The following is a 23,794-nucleotide window of genomic DNA, read 5'->3' as shown; positions in this document are numbered from 1 at the left end:
TGAACTCTGGGCCTGAGTGCTGTCCCTCAGCTCTTCAGCTCAAGGCTAGCGCTCTACCACTTGAGCCACAGCGCCACTTCCGGCTTTTTTCTTTTTTCTTATGTGGTGCTGAGGAATCGAACCCAGGGCCTCATGTATGCAAGGCAAGTGCTCTACCACTGAGCCACCTTCCCAGCCCTATTATTTCTTTTTCTTAAAAATATTTTTAAGGGCTGGGAAGGTGGCTCAGTGGTAAAGCGCTTGCCTTGCATGCATGAGGCCCTGGGTTCGATTCCTCAGCACCACATAACAAAAAAGCCGGAAGTGGTACTGTGGCTCGGTAGAGTGCTAGCCTTGACCTGAAGGGCTGAGGGACAGTGCCCAGGCCCAAAGTTCAGGCCCCATGACCGGCCCCCCCCCCAAAAAACAACAAAAACAAAAATATTTTCTTATTGTGAAAATACTGTACAGAGGGGTTACAATTACATGGGCAAGATAATGAGTACATTTCTTATCAAGCATTATAGCCTCCTCCTTTGTTTCTCCTTCCCATCCTCCCCCGATACCCCCCCCACCAAAGTTGTAAATTTCGACATAATGACTTGTACATCTCATTGTTTCAATGGGTCCACCTGTATCCCTATTTAAACGATAACAAAAATCTTTTTAAAGGAGGAAGAATGTGCAAAATGCAAAGTGATTCATCACTTGCACCAGGTTTGCATAATTCTGCTTCTTACATGGTCTCTGTTCACCACAGTGGGTATCTTGAATAAAAATTAGTCTGGTACTTGCTTAGCATATGCAAGGCCCTTGCTTCAATTCCTAGCACTGAAATAAATGTTCTTTATAACTAGATAGAAGAATTCGTCATGTGAGGAGAACATTTATAAAAAAAGACAGCTTAGAGGCTGGAGGTATAGCTCAGAGGTAGAGCACATTGGTAAACTGTGTTAAGACCTAAAAAAGAAAAAAAAAACATTTTATATATTAAAACCTCTAACAACAGCTGGGCGCTGGTGGCTCACGCCTGTAATCCTAGCTACTCAGGAGCCTTAGAGCTGAGGATAGCGATTCAAAGCCAGCCCAGGCAGGAAAAGCCCGTGAGGATCTTACCTCCAATAAACCACTAGAAAACCAGAAGTGGCACTGTGATAGAGCACTCACCTTGAGCTGAAGAGCTCAAGGACAGCGCCCAAGCCTAGAGGTCAAGCCCCATGACCAACAAACCCAAAAAAAGACAAAAATAAACTTCTAACAACACTCCAAAACACTAGTGGATAATAAAAGCCAAATCATATGAAGTGTGCTCAATGAATATTCTCTGACAATCAGTTACTTGTCCAACATTTCACTAGGAATTACAAGAGGCAATATTACTGGAAAGAAATTCTTCTACTGCACTGCTTAACTCAGCCCACAAAGAATTAAGAAAAGGGAGTGATCTAATACTTTAAAGACCTGTAAAGTCCTCTACACCATCTTCATATGTCAAAGGAAGGCATTTTTAAGTCTATAAAAGTGACACATTAATGGGACATTAACAAGCTGGTTAAATGACCCTAAAACTGAGTCTACTACTCAAAGAGTTAAGAGTCTCCCTTAAGTCAAATAACGATCACAACAGGCCTTACATTCTAACTCTGCCCTTCTCTTTATGTAATTCAAAATTTGTAAAAAAAAAAAAAAGCTCCTAACAAGACAGAAAGGTACATTATTTTCACTATTCAGTCCTCTTTCTAGATTTATGCTTATTCACATTTAACGCTCAAGTTTATAGTTATAATACCATAATACACACTAATATTTTATACCAAAGGTTACTAAGGCACAAAGAACTTAAATAATTTGCCTGTTGCTGTTTAGTGACTTGGTGCCTGAATTCAAGCACAGATTTTTCCCCACAACATGTACTATTAACCTACAATGCAGTTTTTAAGTACATGTCTGGAATATTTGTGGGTAATATAGCATTGGTTTTACTCATATTCCAGCTATCAAATGCATTCTGTTTATATTCTTATCTACACTATGTAGTCATCAGATCTGGACAGTGAAAACATTTAAAATCTTTGTAATACATTGGTGTGGGGGTAAGAATGACACAGTATTTGAGTTTGCTAGACAGGTATACTACTATTTAAGATATAACCCTATCCCTTTATTATGCTTTTTTTTTTTTTTGCCAGTACTAGGATTTGAATTTAGGGCCTGAGCACTATCCTTTAGCCTTTTCTTTTTTTTTTTTTTGGTCGGTCATGGGCTTGAACTCTGGCCCTGAGTGATGTCTCTTGGCTCTTCAGCTGAAGGTGAGCGCTCTACCACTTGAGCCACAGTGCCATTTCCAGTTTTCTGTTAGTTAATTGGAGATAAGAGTCTCATGGGCTTTTTCTGCCCCAGCTGGCTTTGAACTGTGATCTCAGATCTTAGCCTTCTGAGTAGCTAGGATTACAGGCATGAGCCACCAGGGCCCAGCTCCTTTAGCTTTTTCACTCAAGGGCTCTCTACCATTTGAGCCACACAACTTCACTTCCAGCCAGAGACCAGTATCATGGACTTTCCTGCCTAGGATGGCTTTAAACTGCAATCCACAGGTCTCAGCCTCCTAAATAACTAAGATTATAGGTGTGAGGCACTAGTGACTAGCTTGTAATATGCTTTTTTTTTCAGATTTTTTATTGTGATTAAGTGGTTACATAATTTCCCAAATTTCACAGTACTGTCGGATAGTGAAGCTTAGTTAAAGTCACAAACGCATTCTAATTTTATATGCTTTTGACAAATTATTTCAAATAAAGAGATATGCTTATCACCTTTTCATATTCTTCTTCAGAAGGGTTATATTTCCTTAGCCACTCTGCAAGTGGCTTATCTTTGAAGGATCCTGTCACACCATATTCCACTTGAATTTTCCTGAGGGTATCTGAAGCAGGAACTAACTCCACCATGCCTTTAACAAAATAAATAAGTAAATAAGTTATGTGCAAATGTCTTCCAAAAAGAAGTCTTTTTAAAATTACACAAACATTGTCTGTACATCCATGTGTAAATCCCTAAAGGATAATCATTGGGATGAATAGATATAAGCTGTCTCAAGTATGTGCTTGGACTTCCTAACTGGAATGTTGCTGCTAGGCAAAGTGTCTTTTCTTAACTGCTTTAAAACAAGCACCCAATGTATTAATTATGGGATATGTACAAAATGGACTTCAGTGAGGTAGTTCTTAACGGGCTTATGGAAAAAGAGCTTATGTATCAGTTTGAAGCCAGTCTGGGCAGGAAAGTTCATGAGACTGTTATCTACAATTAACCATGAAAAAGCCAGAAGAGGAGCTGTGGCTCAAGTGATAGAGTGCCAGCTTGAATGAAAAAGCTGAAGGACAGTGTACCCAGGCCTTAGGTTCAAGCCCTAGAACCAGAACAACAACAACAACAACAAACCAGGACAAAATCCTGATGGGAAATTTTTTGTGGGGGTTCGAGGTGTAGCTCAGTTGGCAGAGCACTATCCAATGAGCTTGAAAGTGCCAGGTACCAAGTTCAAGTCCCAGTCTCAGGTCCAAAAAAGAGAGAATTATTTGTGTTTATAAAAACTGTTGCCAGGGTGGGGAGTGGGGAGGGAGGGGGTGTGGGGAGATGGGAAGGGATGGTAAGAGGAAACAAAAGAGGAGGCAACAATGCTTGATAAGAAATGTACTCATTACCTTGCTCATGTAATTGTAACCCCTCTGTATGGTATTTTCACAATAAAAAAAAAATTTGCCAGGCACTGGTGGCTCACACCTATAATCCTAGCTACTCAGGAGGCTGAAATCTGAGGATTGTGGTTCAAAGCCAGCCTGGGCAGGAAAGTCCATGAGACTCTTATCTCCAACAAACCACCAGAAAACCGGAAGTGGTGCTGTGGCCCAAGTGGTAGAGCACTCATCTTGAGCTGAAGAACTCAGGAACTTCAACCAGGCCCAGAGTTCAAGCCCCACGACCAACATGCATGTTATGCATATTTGAATATAAAAAATTATGCTTTAAAGGCTATGTAATGGTAATATTTTAGGACTCAGATACTTATGATAGAGGAGGAAGGTGTGAGAGAAAACCAAAATTTACAATTAATTCTATTATGTTATCTGGGTATTTTAATAAGTACACATATAACTTAAAAAATGGTTTATTTACTTTTTGTGTGTGTAGGTGTGTCATTACTGAGGCTTGAATTAGGGGCTTACCCACTGTTCTTTAGTTTTTTTGCTCAAGGCTGGCATGCTTATCACTTGAGTCACAGTTCCACGTTAGCCTTTCTGGTGGTTAATTAGACCAGAGTCTTGCAGACTTTCCTGCACAGACTCGCTTTTAACTGTGGTCCTTAAATCTCAGTCTCCTGAAGTCTTCTGAGTAGGCGTGAGGCACCGGCACCTGACTTCATTTAAACATTTTTAAATGAACGATATATATTTGTATGTAAAAAAGAAAACATTTGGGGCTGGGAAGGTGGCTCAGTGGTAGAGCGCTTGCCTTGCACGCCTGAGGCCCTGGATTCGATTCCTCAGCACCACATAAGCAAAAAGAAAAAAGCCGGAAATGGCGCTATGGCTCAAGTGGTAGAGCACTAGCCTTGAGCTGAAGAGCTGAGGGACAGCGCCCAGGCCCAGAGTTCAGGCCCCACAATCGGACCCAACATAAATAAATAAATAAGGAAACATTGAACTACTTTCCACCAAGGCTTTCAAGAAAACCAAGCTGACCATGACCTCCAGGCAACCATACAGAAAATACATAGGACTAGGTGGTAACAGTCTGATTTTATATAGCAGAAGGAATTCATTTGGCAATTTTAGATTATTTGATTTGCATCAGCTAGTTTATAGTTCACAGTGGTATCTTTCTTCTATGAGTGTATTCATCTTGACTGCATATCTATGTCTAATTACATTTTTTTAAAAAGTGCACCGAAGTTTTTAAGAGATACATAATTCTACTATCTATATAAGATACAGTCTCTACTCTGAGAGAATATATAATCAATATATAACATTCAGAGGGAAAAACTGAGAATATAAAACAAATATCTGGTGAACATTAAGACAGTATGGGAGTTGAAAGAGAAAGTACTTTAGGATGAGAAGCTTGTGAAAAACTTCACAGAGGATCTGGTTGCCATCCTCTCCCCTTCCATTCTCATTTATTCATTCATTCATTCATTCTGTTTCTGTCCCTCTCTCTCTATCCCTCTCTCCCTCCCCTCTCTTCCTCTCTCTCCTCTTTAAGTTTAAACTCAGGGCCCCATGCTTGCTAGGCAGGTTCTCTATCAACTCCAGTCACACCCCAAAACTTTTCCACCTCATTTGTTGAGATGGGACCTACTTTTTCCCTAAGCTTGCCTTAAGCCATGATCTTTCTGATCTCCGTATACCAAGCAGCTGAGATTTCAGACATGAGCTTGTGTGGCCAGCCTTGACTGTGATTTCATTTTTTTTCTTTGTCAGTCATGGGTCTTGAACTCAGGGCCTGGGCACTGGTCCCTGAGCTTCTTTTGCTCAAGACTTTTGTTCAAGGTGAGCATGCTACCACTAAGCTACATTCCTACCCTGTGGTTTCTTTATATGAAAAAATAAGAACAGTTATCTAACACAAGTGAAAAGTATGGCACAGGACAAGGTACATCCTAAGCATTCACTCATTAGTTAGAAAACTTTAAAAAGCAGGGAATTTAACAGAATTTCGAAAAGAGGAAGTTGAGGGCTGGGAAGGTGGCTCAGTGGTAGAGTGCTTGCCTTGCATGCATGAGGCCCTGGGTTCAATTCCTCAGCACCACATAAGCAGAAAAATCCAGAAGTGGTGCTGTGGCTCAAGTGGTAGAGCGCTATCCTTGCGCTGAAGAGCTGAGGGACTGTGCGTAGGCCCAGAGTTCAGGCCCCACCATCAACAAAAAGAAAAAAGAAGTTGAATAAAGTGTTGTGACCAAAAAAGTAATCTAATTGAGACAGGCTTGTGTTGAAGAATCTTGCTTGATAAAATAACTCTCAGTTTATAATAAGATTTCGTAAAAATAATCATCAAGAATTCTTAAACTGATCTGACTCTGTGTATATGTGTGTGTGTGTGTGTGTGTGTGTGTGTGTGTGCACGCGCACATGCGTGCACATGTGCAAGGGTCCTGGTGCTTGAACTCAGTGCCTGGGCATTGTACTTTTGTAGTTACTGCAGAGTGTTTATTAGGGCTATGCAATGAGTTGATTTTTAACAAGAAACACACCTCCCACCCACAGCTCACACCTACTCAGGGGGCTGAGATCTGAGGTTCTTAGTTTAAAGTCAGCCCAGACAGGAAAGTCTGTGATATTCTTATCTCCAATTAACAACCAGAAAACTGGAAGTGGGGCTGCGATTCAAGATGCTAGCCTTGAGTGAAAAACATTAGAGACAGCACCCAGGCTCTGAGTTCAAGCCCCATGACTGACAAAACCAGCAAAACAACTGAGACTACAATATATCTTCATCAGGACCCTTATGTTAGACACACTCCTAGTTCACCAAAAAATAAGGTTCCAAGAATAACTCACCTCGATCTCTGCCAGTTGAAAGACATTTGAAAATTACCATTCTCAGATCCAGTCCTTCTTTAAGCCAGATCTTATCCATAATTTTTATCATCTGTAAAGCTAACATATCTTGCCGAAGATCTTCACCAACCTTGAAATCAAAGAAATAAAACTTGTACTTTTCCAAAAGACTTATTAGATATATATAAATACTATAAAGTCTGGATAGAGGGGTAGAACAAATGAAGAATAAGATAAACAGAATTGCACTTTCATTCTTCAATAGCATTCTAGAGAAAATTCCTTAGCCTCTTCTTACCTGAATATCCTAACAGTATATTCTATTTTTATTTATTTTTGAGGCAGTTCTGAGGTTTGAACTCAGGGCCTTGTGCTTCCTAGGTAGGCACTCTGTTACTCGAGACACACCTTCAATGTTGTGATTAGTTTTTTGTTTTGTTTTGTTTTTTAAACATACTAGGCAAGTACTCTATCACTGAGCTACACTGCTTTGAACAAAACATGTTAAAAGATGAGTTTTAGAGAATGTAAACTATCTTCAATTTAGGATGGGCAACATGGGGATCACTCTTTGTAATAATTTGGGTCTTTACTATATCGAAGCCAATAACTTAATTGTCATACTGCACTATAGTTAACAAGTTGTTACCACTGAGAGAAATTGAGGAAAGGGCCCAAAGGCTCTCTGTATAATTTCCTTCCTTCCTTCCTTCTGTTTGCTTGCTTGCTTGCTTGCTTCCTTCCCTCTTTTCTTTTCTTTTTTTTTTGGGGGGGGGTCCGGTCATGGGGCCTGAACTCTGGGCCTGGGCGCTGTCCCTCAGCTCTTCAGCTCAAGGCTAGCGCTCTACCACTTGAGCCACAGCGCCACTTCTGGCTTTTTTCTTTTTGCTTATGTGGTGCTGAGGAATCAAACCCAGGGCCTCATGCATGCAAGGCAAGCACTCTACCACTGAGCCATCTTCCCAGCCCCTCCTTCCCTCTTTTCTCTCCCTCCCTCCTTCTTTCCTCTCTCCCTCTTTCCTTTCCTTCCTCTCTTCATTTTTCTTTGCCTCTTTCTTCCTTTCCTTCCCTCTCCCCATCTTGATCACTTTTTCTTCGTTTTAGAGACGGGCTCTCATGCAGTATGGGATGGCCTAAGATTCCTTCTGTAGCCAAGGCTGGCCTCAAACCCTCAATCTTCCTGCCTCTACTTCCCCAGTGCTACAATTACAGGTTTGTGTCATTAACCTAGATTTCTGTATAATTTCTTATAACTGTCTGAATCTGTAATTATCTCAAAATAAAAAGATAAATTAAGTCTACCTGGAACCTCTACCAATTTCCATTTTCTCTTTAAAAAATATTTTAAATGTAATGAAGAGCTCATGCCTATAATCCTACCTACTCAGGAGACTGAGATCATGGTTCAAAGCCAGCCTAGGCAAGAAAGTCCATGAAACTCTTATCTCCAATTAACCACCAGAAGGCAAAAGTGGTGCTGTGTCTCAAGTGGCAGAATGCTCGACTTGAGCTGAAAAGCTGAAGGACAGCAACCAGGCTCAGAGTTCAAGCCCATGAACAACTATATATAAAATGAAGAGTACATTTTTGAGTCTGGAGAATTAGGGGGCTTTGTCTTCACACACAAAATTTCTGTATTTCAAATACTTGATACTGCTTTAGAAAAAATGGCACTTAAAGCTGGGAACTGGTTCCTCACACCTGAAATCCTAGCTACTCAGGAGGCTGAGATCTGAGGCAGCTCAGGCAGGAGAGTCCATTAAACTCTTATCTCCAATTAACCACCAAAATGCCAATAAGTAGAGCTGTGGCTCAAGTGGTCAGCACTAGCCTTGAGAGAAAAAGCTTAAGGACAATGCCTAGGCCCTGAGTATAAGCACACAGAAAGAAAGGAAGAGAGGGACAAAGAGAGAAAGAAACATTAACATTGCATAAAAAGAAATAATGAAGCCCCATAAGCTGAGTATATGGGAAATTTATATATATAAATGGTTCAATGAAGTTAACTTTATGGATTTTCACTTATTGAATTAACTAAAAGTCTTCACTCTTCAAAATACACAAATTATGATCACAATACACAGAAGTTTGATAAGTACTAAATTACTCTGTGCAACTCTAGTACTGCTGTTACTCATAGATAATTAGTATGCTTCCAAAACTCAGTGCTGCTCTTGTAATTTTGCAGTTTGCACAGCATGAATCTAAGTGGTGCTGTTCATATCAGTCTGCCACAGGGCTACTTCTAGCTTTTTTCTGCTTACTTGGTGCTGAGGAATCGAACCTAGGGCTTCATGCATGCGAGGCAAGCACTCTACCACTAAGCCAACTTCTCAGCCTCTAAAATACTTTTAAACTGATATTCCTTTAAAGTAATGCTAGCTTGGTACAGAGGTATACACCTACAGTCCCAGCTACTTGGGAGCCCAGGACAGCAACCAAAGCAACACAGTGATATTTTGTCTCCAAGAAAGAAAAAAGAAAAAAGTAATCTTACTTTGCTCACCTTAAACATAACGTTAATTTCTTCTCCCATAGGATCAGCATTCACCATTGTGACTTTTAGAGGTACAGCATTAGAACTGAAGAAAGAACATGACTACAAATACAACATTCAAGCATTAAAAAGATAATACTGGAATAAAAATAAATTGAGGAATTATTTTTATCCAAGCCATTTCTCCTTTTATGTTATTTGAATGAGGATAAATAATAGGAAAATAAGGAAGTGGCGCTGTAGCTCAAGTGGTAGAGCGCTTGCCTTCAGCTGAAGAGCTGAAGGACAGTGCCCAGGCCCAGAGTTCAAGCCCCATGACCGACAATAATAATAATAATAATAGGAAAATGAAAATCATCTAGCAGATGTATATAAAAACAAATTTTGAAATTTAAACATATTATGACTAAAATATCTCTGTAAATTCAGAGGCAAAAATTTTTAAATCTGAGATAAAAGTTTTAAAGTTTTCTAAGTGTCCAAATCCTTCAAAATTTAGTGAACAAAATTTAGTGATGAGATCTCTATTTCTTCCACTTATGGGTACTGTTACAATGACTTATGCATGAATCAAACACTGACAAAAATATTAATAAGCTAGTAGCAAAAAAAACTTATTGGTTGAGGTCCTTGGGCATGCAAGGCAAGCACTCAACCACAACCGAGCTGTAACACTCATACAAAGCACATAGTAAAATAAAATTAGCTAAAAAGCGAATTTAAGACTTTCAGACCAACTTAAGAGGAATAACAACAAAATCTAAGGTACTAAATAATGTTATACCTTTTCTCTTTCAGTAATAGGTGCTAAGACATAGACCCTAATGACAACGAAATTTGTTTTCCTAAGTACTTATAGCCAAACTATGCAAGTTTTATCCTCATTTGCTATAAGTATATCTATGCATTTCCCTTCTTCTATATGTTATTTTGGAATTTAGTATGTGTTCTTAAGTATTAGATCACCTTAATATTTAATTCTTTTGCCACTAGACTTGGTTTGAGAGGAAGCCGACAATTATTTTCCTGAAAAAACAACTGTACACGTTCCATACTCCTCTGGAGGACAACCTATGGAAGAAATGGTTACAATCAGTACATAAGGAAGTTGTACTAGGGGCTGGGAAGGTGGCTCAGTGGTAGAGTGCTTGCCTTGCATGCCTGAGGCCCTGGGTTCGATTCCTCAGCACCACATAAGGAAAAAGAAAAAAACCGGAAGTGGCGCTGTAGCTCAAGTGGTAGAGCGCTTACCTTGAGCTGAAGAGCTGAGGGACAGCGCCCAGGCCCAGAGTTCAAGCCCCACGACCGACAAAAATAAAAAATAAAATTAAAATAAAGTTAACAAGTTCTGTTTCTGGTATCTAGGAATTTATTTTAAGCCATATAGCAAGTAAAAACTAATTAAATACAGAGCTATAATGTGCCAAATATTCTCCAATAGAAGGTTTTGTTATTTTTGGTTTTATTTTGCAAGATAAAATTTTAGTTTCCTGATAATAATACATTCAGAAAGACATGCGGTATCCACAATAAATAGTCTTTCTTTTGTTGTTTTTTTGTTTTTATCTTGTCGGTCATGGGGCTTAAACTCTGGGCTTAGGTGCTGTCCCTCAGCTCTTCAGCTCAAGGCAAGCACTCTACCATTTGCACCACAGCACCACTTCTTGTTTTCTGAGTGGTTTACTGGAGATAAGAGTCTCATGGACTTTTTCTGCCCAGGCTGGCTTTGAACCCTGATCCTCAGATCTCAGCCTCCTGAGTAACTAGGATTACAGGAGTAAGCCACCAGGCACCCCGCAATAGTCTTAAGTACACTATTTCAGAATGTGCCATCTCATAGATACTAGCAATGGAAACATGTTACTCAATAAAATTTAAATCTTACCAATATAAACTGTGTGCTATCTGGATATTTCCCAATGCTCTGGACAGAAGGAAGTGCACTAATGAACTATTCAAGTAAATTTCATATTTCAAAGCCTAAGTGTAGAAAAAAGTAAGAATTAATTAGTGGTCAAACACATACTAAGTTGTTGGGATGACATTATCAAAATATTAATCATAAAAACTCAATATTATTCTTACTGATGAAAGTATGATATTTACCAAAAAAAAAATCTAACTGGGCTGTATATAGCTAAATGGTAAACTACTTTCATAGCATGTGAAAAGAGATGTATTCAGTCCATAGCACTATATAAACACAGGTTAATTAATGTAGGCCAGTAAACAAAAATCAAGGAAAAGCACTAATCTAGTTTGAGAATTAAAAATTCAGGTGGAGCAAATCAAAACTGCCATACATGGCAATTTCAATCAAAATAGAAAGAGGATCCCTTAGCAGGTTCCCTCCTTACAAAAACCAGGGTAGAGTCAAAAGAAGAAAAAACTCACTTGCACAAACTGTGGAAGAAGATCTGTTAGCTCATCATCACTAATAGCCTCAATCCAAGCCACAGCTAGGGATCTCACTTCCTGATCAGCAAATCTAGAATATCAGAAATTCAAGATTTGACAATGATTTCTTTCTTTTTTTTTTTTTTTGGGGGGGGGTCCGGTCATGGGGCCTGAACTCTGGGCCTGGGCGCTGTCCCTCAGCTCTTCAGCTCAAGGCTAGCGCTCTACCACTTGAGCCACAGCACCACTTCCAGCCTTTTTTCTTTTTGCTTATGTGGTACTGAGGAATCGAACCCAGGGCCTCAGGCATGCAAGGCAAGCGCTCTACCACTGAGCCAACTTCCCAGCCCTGACAATGATTTCTTTCTAGTGAAGCTGATTTCCTAAATATACAATCGCAATTTAATTTTGACAGAAGAAATTCAAATAGCTGTTCATTCAAAAGCAATAATATTTGTTCTTTTTTAAAGAATAAAATTTCCCTTTACAAATACAGATTCAACATTTTGGAACTATTTAGAAACTTTAAGTGCATAAAAATTAGTTTTAGCTCTACAATAAGTCAATATTTACAACTTAAAATTCTCAGTTCTAAATGACACGAATAACTTTTTATGAGTAGTTTTATGCAAATGATCATGCTTATATAAATACACCTTTATAAATTTACATTGTATGGAACTGCTTCTTCTGCAACATACTATTACTAGAAAAACTGACAATACAATGGAGAAAACACATGTATTTGACCTACTTTGAATCAAGAAGCTCCAATGCAGTCAGTGGGCACAATGGTGGCCATTGGTGAAGTAATGAGTAAGTTTTGGCAAGATTAACCCATTTCCAGTTTGGGGCACTTGCTAGTATTTTAGGAAGGCAATTTGGGTGTTTGAGGCAATAATAACGTTTCTCCCACAAAAAGGCTTTATCTTCTTTAGAAAGTCTGTATACACAATATAATTAAATAAGCTCATTGATATTACAAAAATGACATAGTTAAATTCCCAATGATTAAAAATACAAAGAAGAAATTCATTTGGACAGCAATTTCTTGGTGGAATCATTAATACTATTGGAATAGAAAAACAGAATGGATAGCCAAGATTGCCAATTTACCCTAATTTAGAAACAGAAACAAATCATTCTTCCCTCACAAAAGACCCTTAGTTATGAAAATAAAGGTTAATTTAGTAAAATAAAAATTTATTGAACTCCAATAAGATGCCAAAATAAGATCTCACACTAATATCAAGAAAGTTGGTTCTGGTGGCTCACATCCGTAATCCTAACTACTCAAGGGGCTAAAACCTGGAGACTACCTCCAAATAACGAGTTCAAACACCTGGTACCCTCTACACACACACACACACATACGCACGCTCGCACGCACACGCATAAACAAAAATAATAGCGGCAGAAGCCAGTGGCTCATGCCTGTAATCCTAGCTACTCAGAAGGGTGAGATCTGATGACTGAAGTTCAAAGTCAGCCAGGGCAGGAATTCCACAAGACTCTTATCTCCAATTTGCCACCAAAATGCTAACTGGGAAAAAGCGAAGAAAGGGGTAACATTGTCCAAAAAAGAAATGTACTCATTTTCATTACCTGCCTTGTGAAATGGTAACCCTCTGTTAACAACACCTTAATAACAATAAAATTACATTAAAAAAATAAATAGGTAAAAGTGAAAAAAAAAAAAAGCTGGAAGTGGAGCTGTGGCTCAAATGGTTCAGTACTAGCCATGAGTACAAAAGTGACAGTGTTTAAGCCCCAGAACCAGGGGAGGAAAAATGATAGCAAGGATCATCATTTTATGTAAGTAAAATTAAATGTCACATAGAAAACAAATATTACTCTGAAATTTTAGAAAATGATTATATCATTGAATTAAGAAAGCTAAAATAAGCAGGGCACCGATGGCTCATGCCTATAATCCTGGCTACTCAGGAGGCTGAGATCTGAGGATCGCAGTTCAAAGCAAGCCCCGGCAGAAAAGTCTGTGAGACTCTTGCCTCCAATTAACCACCAGAAAACTGAATGTGGCACTGTGGCTCAAGTGGTACAACACTCACTGGCCTTGAGCTGAAGAGCTGAGGGAGAGTGTCCAGGCCCAGTGTTCAAGACAAAAAAAAAAAAAAGAAAAAAGTTAAAATGAACTTAATTTGAAGATTCTAATTGCATTAAGCTTAATGAATGTTCATATGAATAAAACATCCACAATTAACCAACATTAATTTCTCTATATTTTACATATAGAGAATGTAAAGTACTGAGAAATATTCAAATACTGAAAAAGGTATACAGTAAAAGTCTCTCAATTCTTCCCAAAACACCTCTTACCACTGTGCTTATTTTTTCACAAATACTCTATTCATGTAGAAGCACCCATATGGGAATATTTTCTTTTCATTTCCTTTATGTTAGTGGTGCAACTGCATATACTAATCTACTCTTTTATTTCTTCATTTAATATTGCTTATACATTAATATGTATCTATAACCATTTTCTTAACAGTTATATTCTTCCACTGGATAATTTCACTAGTACTGATGGGTATTTTCAGTAGGTTTTAGCAATCCAAATAAATATTACAATGAACATTCTTGTTTCGATAAGGAAGTATATAAGTAGTTTCTCTAAGATATCCAGCTGGAAGGAACACTGCTGAATTGCAGAACAAACACATTGTAACTTTCACAGATTTTGTAAATTATTCTCTAAAAGGAGAACAATTCTGCCAATAGAGTAATTACCATGTTTTTGTATTTTCAGCAACACTTTATAGAATGAATCATTTTGATTTTTGTCATTCTAATGGCTGTAAGCTAATATGCTCCATTATTTTATATTTTCTTGATGACTAGGAGGTTGGAAATCTTTTTAGATGTTTAAAAGGAACTGTATGTCTTTTTTGAAGAATTGCCTGTACATACTTCCTTTCTTTTACAACTTTATCTTACTAATATGATAAGGCTCTTTATAGAAAAAAGAAGTTAGTCCACTGAAATCTATTGTAAATATATTTTTTTTCAGTTTGCTTACATTTTTATCAAGTAAAAAGGGACTTGGAAGCTGGGGACTGGTGGCTCAGGCCTATACTCCTAACTACTCAGGGGGCTAAGATCTGAAAACTTCAAAGCCCAGGCAGGAAAGTCCATGAGTCTTTTTATTTTTTTTTTTGGTGGGTCATGGAGCTTAAACTCTGGGCTTGGATGCTGTCCCTCAGCTCTTCAGCTCAATGTCAGCACTCTACCACTTGAGCCACAGCACCACTTCTGGTTTTCTAGTGGTTTATTGGAGATAAGAATCTCACGGACTTTTCTACCTGGGCTGGCTTTGAACTGTGATCCTCAGATCTCAGCCTCCTAAGTAGCTAGAATTACAGGAGTGAGCCACCAGTGCCCAGCTCCTTGAGTCTTTTATCTCCAATTAATTGCTGGAAGTGGCATTGTGGCTCTCAGTGCCCAGGCTTTGAATTCAAGCCCCGCAACCAACAACAACAACAAAAGTGACTTGGACAAGTTTCCTAACTTTGTTTTCTTTTTTTTCCTTTTTTTTTTAACTGGCCCTGAAACTTGAACTCAGAATCAAGGTGCTGCCCCTGAGCTTTCTTTTTTTTCCTTTTTTTTTTTTTTAACTGGCCCTGGAACTTGAACTCAGAATCAAGGTGCTGCCCCTGAGCTTTTCTGCTGAAGGCTAGCACTCTACCACTTGAACCACAGCTCTACTTCCTGCCTTTTTGTTGGTTAATTGGAGATGTCTTACAGACTTTCCTGCTCAAGCTGACTTCAAATTTGCAATCTTCAGATCTCAGCATCCTGAGTAGATAGGATTATAGGCGTGAACCACCAACGCTCAGCTATGTTTCCAACTTTTATGTAGTCATATAGTTTCTCTTGATGGTACTGGGGACTGAAACCAGGATTCTGCATATACTAGGCAAATGCTTATCACTAAACTATACCTCTAATTCCCATATAGTCATTTGATACAATTTTACAATAAATATCATAAATCACATGTCACTCTGGGGAATGCAAATCATGTACTAAATCACTTGTAAATTATGAGCTAAATGACAGCGTTTAATATAACCCTTGAGTTTTACATCGTAGGAAATTCCCAAGCAAAATAGAATAAGCAAAGCATACCCAAGTGATGAATCTCTGTGAAGAATATCAAGAAGTTTCTCTTTTATATCATGTTCCAGTGTCTCTAAGTCTTGTTGCTGTGTAACACTTCTGTCAACTTGAGGATTTGTATAAATAATATCAAATGTAGGAGAAGGAAAATCAACCTTAAAGTTTTAACAAAAGTTGGTGAGTTGAAACTGCCAAATTAGCTTTATGAAGAACTGGCATTTTTTAGCAATCAGGATAGATTAACTGAGTATCAAATTAGTAGTTATTGTCTTTTTGTTGAAAATGATTATCAATATTTGGTAATTCTTAATAGCAGTATATAGTGTACATATATATAACATATTTCTTGTAATAAGTTTTTGGGTTGTTTTTATTTTTGGTTGGTCATGGGGCTTGAACTCTGGGTCTGGGTGCTGTCTCTAAGCTCTTCAGCTCAAGGCTAGCACTCTACCATTTAAGCCACAGTGCCACTTCTGGTTTTCTGGTGGTTAATTGGAGATAAGAATCTCACTGACTTTCCTGCCCGGGCAGGCTTTGAACCGTGATCCTCAGATCTCAGCCTCCTGAGTAGCTAGGATTACAGGCATGAGCCACGGGCACCAGGCTTATTTCTTTTCTTTTTTTTTCTTTTTTCTTTTGGTCGGTTGTGGGGCTTGAACTCTGGGCCAGGGCACTGTCCTTCAGCTCTTCAGCTCAAGGCTAGTGGTCTACCACTTGAGCCACAGGGCCACTTCTGGTTTTCTGAGTGGTGTACTGGAGATAGGAGTCTCACGGACTTTCTTGCCCAGGCTGGATTTGAACTTCTATCCTCAAATCTCAACCTCCTAGGATGGTAGGGGAAAAACAAAGGAGGAGGCAACAATGCTTGATAAGAAACGTACTCATTACCTTGCTCATGTGATTGTAACCCCTCTGTACATATTTTCACAATAAAAAAAAATTATAAAAAAAATCTCAACCTCCTGAGTAGCTAGGATTACAGGCATGAGACACCGGTACCCAACCCAGATTCTTTTCTTTCTTTCTTTCTTTTTTGTCGGTTGTGGGGTCTGAACTCTGGGCCTGGGCACTGTCCCTTAGCTCTTCAGCTCAAGGCTAGCACTCTACCAGTTGAGCCACAGGGCCACTTCTGGCCTTTTCTGCTTATGTGGTAATAAGGAATTGAATCCAGGGCCTCATGTATGCAAGGCAAGCACTCTACCACTGAGCCACCTTTTGGTTACTTTTTTTTTTTGTCGGTCATGGGGCTTGAACTCTGGGCTGAGTGCTGTCCCTCAGCTCTTCAGCTCAGGGCTAGCGCTCTACCACTTGAGCTACAGCGCCACTTCTGGTTTTCTGTTGGTTTATTGGAGGTAAGAGTTTCACAGACTTTCCTGCCCAGGCTGCCTTTGAACAGCGATCCTCAGATCTCAGACTCCTAGGCAGCTAGGATTACAGGCATGAGCCACAGGCGCCCAGCTGGCTTATTTCTTGTAATTAGTTTAATACATATTTTTCTCTTTCTCAGAAACTGGAAAAGATTTTATAAAAGGTTTTATGACATTTAAGTTGAAGATAGATAAAAGAAGATTGATGAGATTCCCTTAGTAACAACCCAGATCATATTATACACAGACACTTTTTATAAAGAAATTTAAATTTAAACCTTTCCACATGTCAAGAACCTTTACCTGTAGCACTATTCTTTCCATGACATTTCCTTTTTTGGGAATTGTTCCAGGAATAGAATTTACATGTGATGAAGTCCAAAGGTATAGAAGTTTAGTTCCACATGTTAAAAACCTTCATGAATAAAGAAATAATGATTTTCATTTAAAAATCCAAAACTTTAAACACATATCAACTGTTAATGTGAACAGAAAGTATCACTTCTCATCTTTCTTTAAGAATATATCAGGAGGGGCTGGGAATGTGGCTTAGTGGTAGAGTGCTTGCCTAGCATGCATGAAGCCCTGGGTTCGATTCCTCAGTACTACATAAACAAAAAAACAAGCAAACAAAACCTGGAAGTGGTACTGTGGCAAGTGGTAGAGTGCTAGCCTTGAACCAAAAAAGCTTAGGGACAGTGCCCAGGCCCTGAGTTTAAGTCCCAAGACTGGCAAAAAATAAATATATATATGGATTCACTCTCTATATGTTACTAACATTTTAGGTAAACATTTGAAATACTGAAGTTTAGTATAGGAAAGAAAGGTGAGAATGAAAAATGTACCTTGAAAAGAATAATCTCTAAGCCAAGAAAAGGAATCACCTGTCCTCAAACAACTTCTATAAACAAGAAGGTATAAAGGATAGTCATTCAAGATTCTCTAGACAGGGCTCTCAGGGTGGTGGTATGGATTAAAGAACTGCTTCCTGATGTCTACAATTAGAATAAGAACACACAAAAAAACTGCAATTTCATGACAAATCACATTTTTCTCATTTGAGATGAGAAAAATCTGTGTCTTTTTTAGCAAACCATTAATTAATTAACTAGCTAAGGGATGGGCTTTATGGGCTGCACCATCTCTGTTGCTAAGATTCAAGTTTGCTGTTGTAATAGTAGCTATGAATACATAAATGAATATTATGCTATATTATATATCTCAAAAACCAGGCAAGGGGGTCAGGTGCTGTGACTCCTCCAGAATCCCAGATACTTAGGAGGCAAAAATAAGGAAGACAGTAGTTGAGGCCAGCTGGGGCAAAAATTTATCGAGAACCCCATTTCAATCAATAAAGCTGGGGGGTATAATGGCATGTCTCTATCATTCCACCTATGAGGATATGTAAACAGGAAGACTGCAGTCCAAGCCAGCCAGCCAGCCAGCCAGCTCAAACAAAAATGCAAGATCCACCAGGGGCTGATGGCTCTCACCTGCAATCCTACCTATTCATTAGACTGAGATCTGAGAATCACAGTTCAAAGCCAGCCTGGGCAGCAAAGTCCGTGAGACTCTTACCTCCAATAAACACCACCAGAAACCAGAAGTGGTGGTGTGGCTCAAGTGGTTGAGTGCTCACTTTGAGCTGAAGAGCTGAGGGACAGCACCCAGACCCAGAGTTCAAGCCCCATGACTGAGAGGGAAAAAAAAAAAAAGCAAGATCCTACTTAAAAAAAAAAAAAAATGAGGGAGGGGTTGGGGATTCCTGCCTATCAAACACAAAGCCTGAGTTCAAATCCAGTGTATAGTTATTTCACCTATAAATTTGGTTACAGATTTCTAAACAAAAAACGATTTCCTTTTAAAGTAAATATAATACTAGTCACCCCTAAAATAACTACTAGTTGATACCATGAAATATTTTGTCAGTATTCAAATGTCCTTGAGAGTCTTAGCATTTTAAAAAACAAAACAAACAAAAACAAAAACAATGGGGTTGCTAGAAACAATCCAAACAAAGTCCAACACTTGCACCTAGTTGATACCTTTGGGGAAGAAGAGCAGCAGGGGATGTTTTGACTCAAAGCCTCATGTGTATTACCTGTGTTAGCTTTTAGACTTGTAACATCACATACGTAACTCTCAAAGCCTAAAGAGCATTTCCCTATCTGATATCTCTCCTCTCTCTCTCTCTCTCTCTCTCTCTCTCTTTCTTTCTCTCTCTCTTTTCCTGGTCATGGGGGTTGAATTCTGGGCTTGGGCACCGTCCCTGCGGTCTTCAGCTCAAGGTGAGCATTCTACTCCTTGAGCAACAGAACCACTTCTGGTTTTCTGGTGGTTAATTGGAGATAAGAGTCTCATGGACTTTCCTGCCTGGGCTGGCTTTGAACCATGATCCTCAGATCTCAGCCTCTGAGTAGCTAGGATTACAGGTGTGAGCCATTGGCATCTGACTTTCTTTTCTTTTTCTACCCCTTGCTATTTGTTCAAAATTCAGGCTTTCTATATGTAGAATTTACAATAGCCTGAATTTTGCCCATTACATTTTTCTGGTATATTAAAGGGGTTTAGTTTTTTTTGTTTTGTTTTTTAATTCTCATTTGCAGGGCTGAGGATAGAACTGAGAGCCTAATACATGCTAGGCAAGCACTTAAAAACTAAGTCATGCCTCCAGTGTTGTTCAACAAAAACTCTTGTATTTTCTTTTTTTTTCTTTCTTTTTTGTTTTGGTCAGTCATGGGGCTTGAACTCTGGACCTGGGAGCTGTCCCTCAGCTCTTCAGCTCAAGGCTAGCACTCTACCACTTGAGCCACAGCGCCACTTCTGCTTTCTGGTGGTTAATTGGAGGTAAGAATCTCATGGACTTTCCTGCCCAGGCTGGCTTTGAACTATGATCCTCAGATCTCAGCCTCCTGAGTAGTTAGGATTACAGGTATGAGCCACTGGGGTCCAGCTAAACAGAAATATTTTAAAGAGAACTGGAAGACCAGGTTTACTGGTGTTATCTGATTACAAAGAGTTATCTGAACCAGATCATTAAATACTTTGTTTATATTTTTGAATATAAAATTTTCCCTTTTAATGTATTTATCAAGTGTCAAGACCTAACATGAAAAAAAAAAATCTAACAGGACCTTAGGTGACTATATTATTTTACAGAATTGAACTTAACACCATTCATTCACTCATTTATTATTTTTATTTGTTTCTGTTGGTACTGAGGCTTGAACTTGGGGCCTGGATGGTGTTCCTGAGTTTTGCTCAAGGCTGGTGCTTATCACTTGAGCCACAGCTCCACTTCAGGCTTTCTAGTGGTTAACTGGAGATAAGAGTCTCACTTTCCTGCCTAGGTAAGCTGCAAACCAGGATCCTCATATCTCAATCTCCTAAGGATTACAGTAATGAGCCATCAGTACCCTACTTTATTCATTATTTAATGGTAGTGCAAATGTGAACTACTGAAAAATCTAATAGAAGTCAACAATCTTTCACTTTCTTATTTCTTGAATTATGAAAGGATGTTATTCATTAAAAAAATCATTTATATGCAGGCAGGCACTGGTGGCTCACATAACATATGTAAGGCTAGCTACTCATTAGTCCAAGATCTGAGGATGTGGTTCACTGCCAGCTCAGGCAGGAAAGTCCTTGAGGCTTTTTTTTTTTTTTTTGCCAGTTCTAGGGTTTGAATTCACCTGGGCACTGTCCTTGAGCTTCTTTTGCTTAAGGCTAGCACTTTACCACTTGAGCCACAGAACCACTTCCAGCTTTTCTGTTTATGTGGTACTGAGGAATTAAATCCAGGGCTTCATGCATGTTAGGCAAGCACTCTACTACTAAGCCACATTCCCAGTCCCTTGAGACTCTTCAATAAACCACTCAGGAAAAAAAAAAGTCATTTATAGGTGGGCATGGTGGCTCTTGCTTGTAATCCCTTCAATTTAGGGAGGGGGAAATCACAAGATCACACTTTTCACCCTGGGTAAAAATGCCAAACCATACTAGAAAAATAACAAAAAGCAAGGGATTCCAGGGGGAGACCTGAATAGTAAACCACCTGCCCAGCAAATTCAGGGCCCTGAGTTCAAACCCCAGTACCATTAAAAAACAAAAAACAACAACAACAAAAACATTTATTATCAGACAACAGACATGGTTTAAAAAAAAAAGAAGTGGTTCTATAATTAAGCAAAATCCCCCAGGACCCCCAAAAGGATGTTTTTCAAAACTAGGGTATTTACAAAAATTAAAATTAATTTTCTCACAGTTACTCTCTCACACATTTATTAAAAAAGGTGAAAACAAATCTCTTTCATGGGGCCAATGATACCAGTATATTCTATTTTAGCAAACTAATGAATTATATTTAGGAAGATATCATTAAGAGTAATCCTTTCACCTGCTATCTTGTACTTTCCTCTAGCCTTTGATAGTTCAGAATTATAACAGGTGCCAAATAAAATTTCAAACTTTCAAAAAGTTTCCTTTCCTGCCTCAAGTATGAAGAAAGTGTAAGAAAAAGCAAGAAAATATATACCAGTTAATGCAATTTAAGTGAGAAACAGAAAAAAATTTGTGAAGATACAACTTCAAAGTAATGATTACTGGAAAACCAAATGGTGTGCTTGCCAGTTAAGAAATGGGAAGTAGGATTAGATTCATAGGATTATTTTGTTCTTGATATTATACTGCTTTTTGTTTGTTTTTTAAAACAGGGTCTCAGTATGTAGCCCAGAATGGCCTCAGCCTCATGATTCCTGGGATTTACAGGAGGTCATCACAATGCCCAGATTAAATTGTTTTTATACTAAAAAGATCCATTATCCCATCACTTCCCTATGAAACACAATGTCTCCAAATATTCTAGAGAAACCAGAAAGTATCATGGTATCTAGCAGATTTGGGAATGTCAATATAGGATAATATTCAAGAAGCCTCACCCAGGAATCATATCATATCAACACGCTCAAGTCTCACTTCTATCATGAAGAACAAGTAAAGCCTTTAGCCTCTGTATTTTGTTTCTCCTCTCTGTTATTCCTTTAAGATGACATTACTAAGGGCTGGGAATGTGGCTTAGTGGTAGATTGCTTGCCTAACATGCACAAAATCCTGGGTTCAATTCCTAAGCACCACATAAACAACAACAAAAATGGAAGTGGCACTGTGTCTCAAGTGGTACAGTCCAAGACTGGCAAAAAAAAAAAAAAAAAGACATTACTATCCCAATAGCTATTTGCCTAGGTTGGCCTCCAACTTGCAAACTTCCTTGTCTTAGCATACCAAGTGCTGGTTTTTCAGGTTCATGCCACCATGTTTAAATCTTCTGAGCTTTAATAGTATCATTTGTACTTAAGGGTAGGAAAACAGAATCCTGAAATAGGTTTCTGCACATATAGGGGATATCTTTGAAGATTAAAGACAAGGGGCCTATAACAATTTCCAATTTGTCCAATAAAGAGAATTAATGAAGACAGTAATATATAACTGTAGTCTCTCTAAAACGATAAGAGCAGAAAAAGAATGAAAAGAGGAAGAGTTCTTATATTAATATCAAGGAAACTGATAAGAGCATATTATTATGTCAACAATATAGTACTTTACAGAAACAATCATTGGTTACTACTTTTCTCCTCGAATAGTGAGTGGCAAATAATGTTCTGCAAACATTACAGAAATTATAGACATTATAGAAATACTAAAACAGAATAATTAGTTTCCTCTGCTCTGTATCTTTGAGCTTATCTCCTTTATATTACAACTAAAAGGCTGATGTTTATTTTTAGTTCTGTCCTCCAGATAATTTTGATGTGCAGATGTGCCAGAGTAACCCCCAATCACAATTCATCATTACTTACCGTTTAAAGTCAAAAAGAGGTAAAGAAACTCTGCCCAAAGCTTCCGGCCCCTTTCTCTGCTTATTAGAATCAGGTGAACTTCCACTGCTCTGATTTAAAATTCCAAAAAGAGTAAGATGAAGAAGTGATTCTAATGGCAATTGTGATATCTGGATGGGAAAAATGATTCTATGGGGAAAATGTATCAACAGAAAAAACAGATTAGATGTTTGAGTGTGAAATTAATTTTTAATGAGATTGACAGTTTTAAATATTTCATTTGACTTACCAAATAATCTTTAACTCAAGTAATCTATAGTTAATGAGTAAATTTGGTTAACCTGTACTGTTAAAAATCTTAAACAATTTCATTATCAGCATAGAATTTCAAACTGCAACATTTCTTTCTACAAAAATTTACCAATTTAGGGCTGGGAAGTTGGCTCAGTGGTAGAGCGTTTGCCTTGCATGCATGAGGCCCTGGGTTCGATTCCTCAGTACCACATAAACAAAAAGAAAAAAGCCGGAACTGGCCTTGTGGCTCAAGTGGTAGAGTGCTAGCCTTGAGTTAAAAAGCTGAGGGACAGCACCCAGGCCCAGAGTTCAGGCCCCACGACCGGACCCAAAAAAAAAAAAAATTTACCAATTTATTTACTTAAGATTTGCTGTGTCAATATCCAGGCAAAATTAGTCATTTTTATTGTGTTTAAGACAAACTAGATGTTTATGAATGATTCTGTTTTGGTATTGAGAATTTACATACAGACATAAAATAGACACATGTGCTTACTGATGTACTTTTTCCCCTAAGCCTGAAAGCACACAGTGGTCACTCTAGAGATCATGTGTTTAAAATAAAGTGACAGGGGGCTGGGAAGGTGGCTCAGAGGTAGAGCGCTTGCCTTGCATGCATCAGGCCCTGGGTTCGATTCCCCAGCACCACATAAGCAAAAAGAAAAAAAGCCGGAAGTGGCGCTGTGGCTCAAGTGGTAGAGCGCTAGCCTTGAGCTGAAG

General features: G+C 38.6%; 1 protein-coding gene across 1 annotated transcript in view; it reads right to left on the bottom strand.

Moving 5' to 3' along the window:
- Window positions 1–23,794, bottom strand: part of Pik3c2a (phosphatidylinositol-4-phosphate 3-kinase, catalytic subunit type 2 alpha) — a 114,971-nt gene that overhangs the window by 12,528 nt on the left and 78,649 nt on the right. Inside the window, exons 13-23 of the mRNA XM_013034121.1 lie at window positions 22,802–22,969; window positions 17,247–17,358; window positions 15,586–15,731; window positions 12,188–12,376; window positions 11,431–11,524; window positions 10,922–11,016; window positions 10,810–10,879; window positions 10,003–10,107; window positions 9,046–9,138; window positions 6,540–6,669; window positions 2,793–2,929 (exon numbers count right to left, since the gene is read on the bottom strand). Of these exons, the coding sequence (XP_012889575.1) occupies window positions 2,793–2,929; window positions 6,540–6,669; window positions 9,046–9,138; window positions 10,003–10,107; window positions 10,810–10,879; window positions 10,922–11,016; window positions 11,431–11,524; window positions 12,188–12,376; window positions 15,586–15,731; window positions 17,247–17,358; window positions 22,802–22,969 (1,339 nt within the window). The remainder of the gene's footprint in view (window positions 1–2,792; window positions 2,930–6,539; window positions 6,670–9,045; window positions 9,139–10,002; window positions 10,108–10,809; window positions 10,880–10,921; window positions 11,017–11,430; window positions 11,525–12,187; window positions 12,377–15,585; window positions 15,732–17,246; window positions 17,359–22,801; window positions 22,970–23,794) is intronic.

Source organism: Dipodomys ordii, unplaced genomic scaffold (genome assembly GCF_000151885.1).
Source record: "Dipodomys ordii isolate 6190 unplaced genomic scaffold, Dord_2.0 Scaffold183, whole genome shotgun sequence".
NCBI lineage: Eukaryota > Metazoa > Chordata > Mammalia > Rodentia > Heteromyidae > Dipodomys > Dipodomys ordii.
Note: the sequence above shows the minus strand (reverse complement) of the source record. Positions and strands in the feature narration are given on the sequence as shown.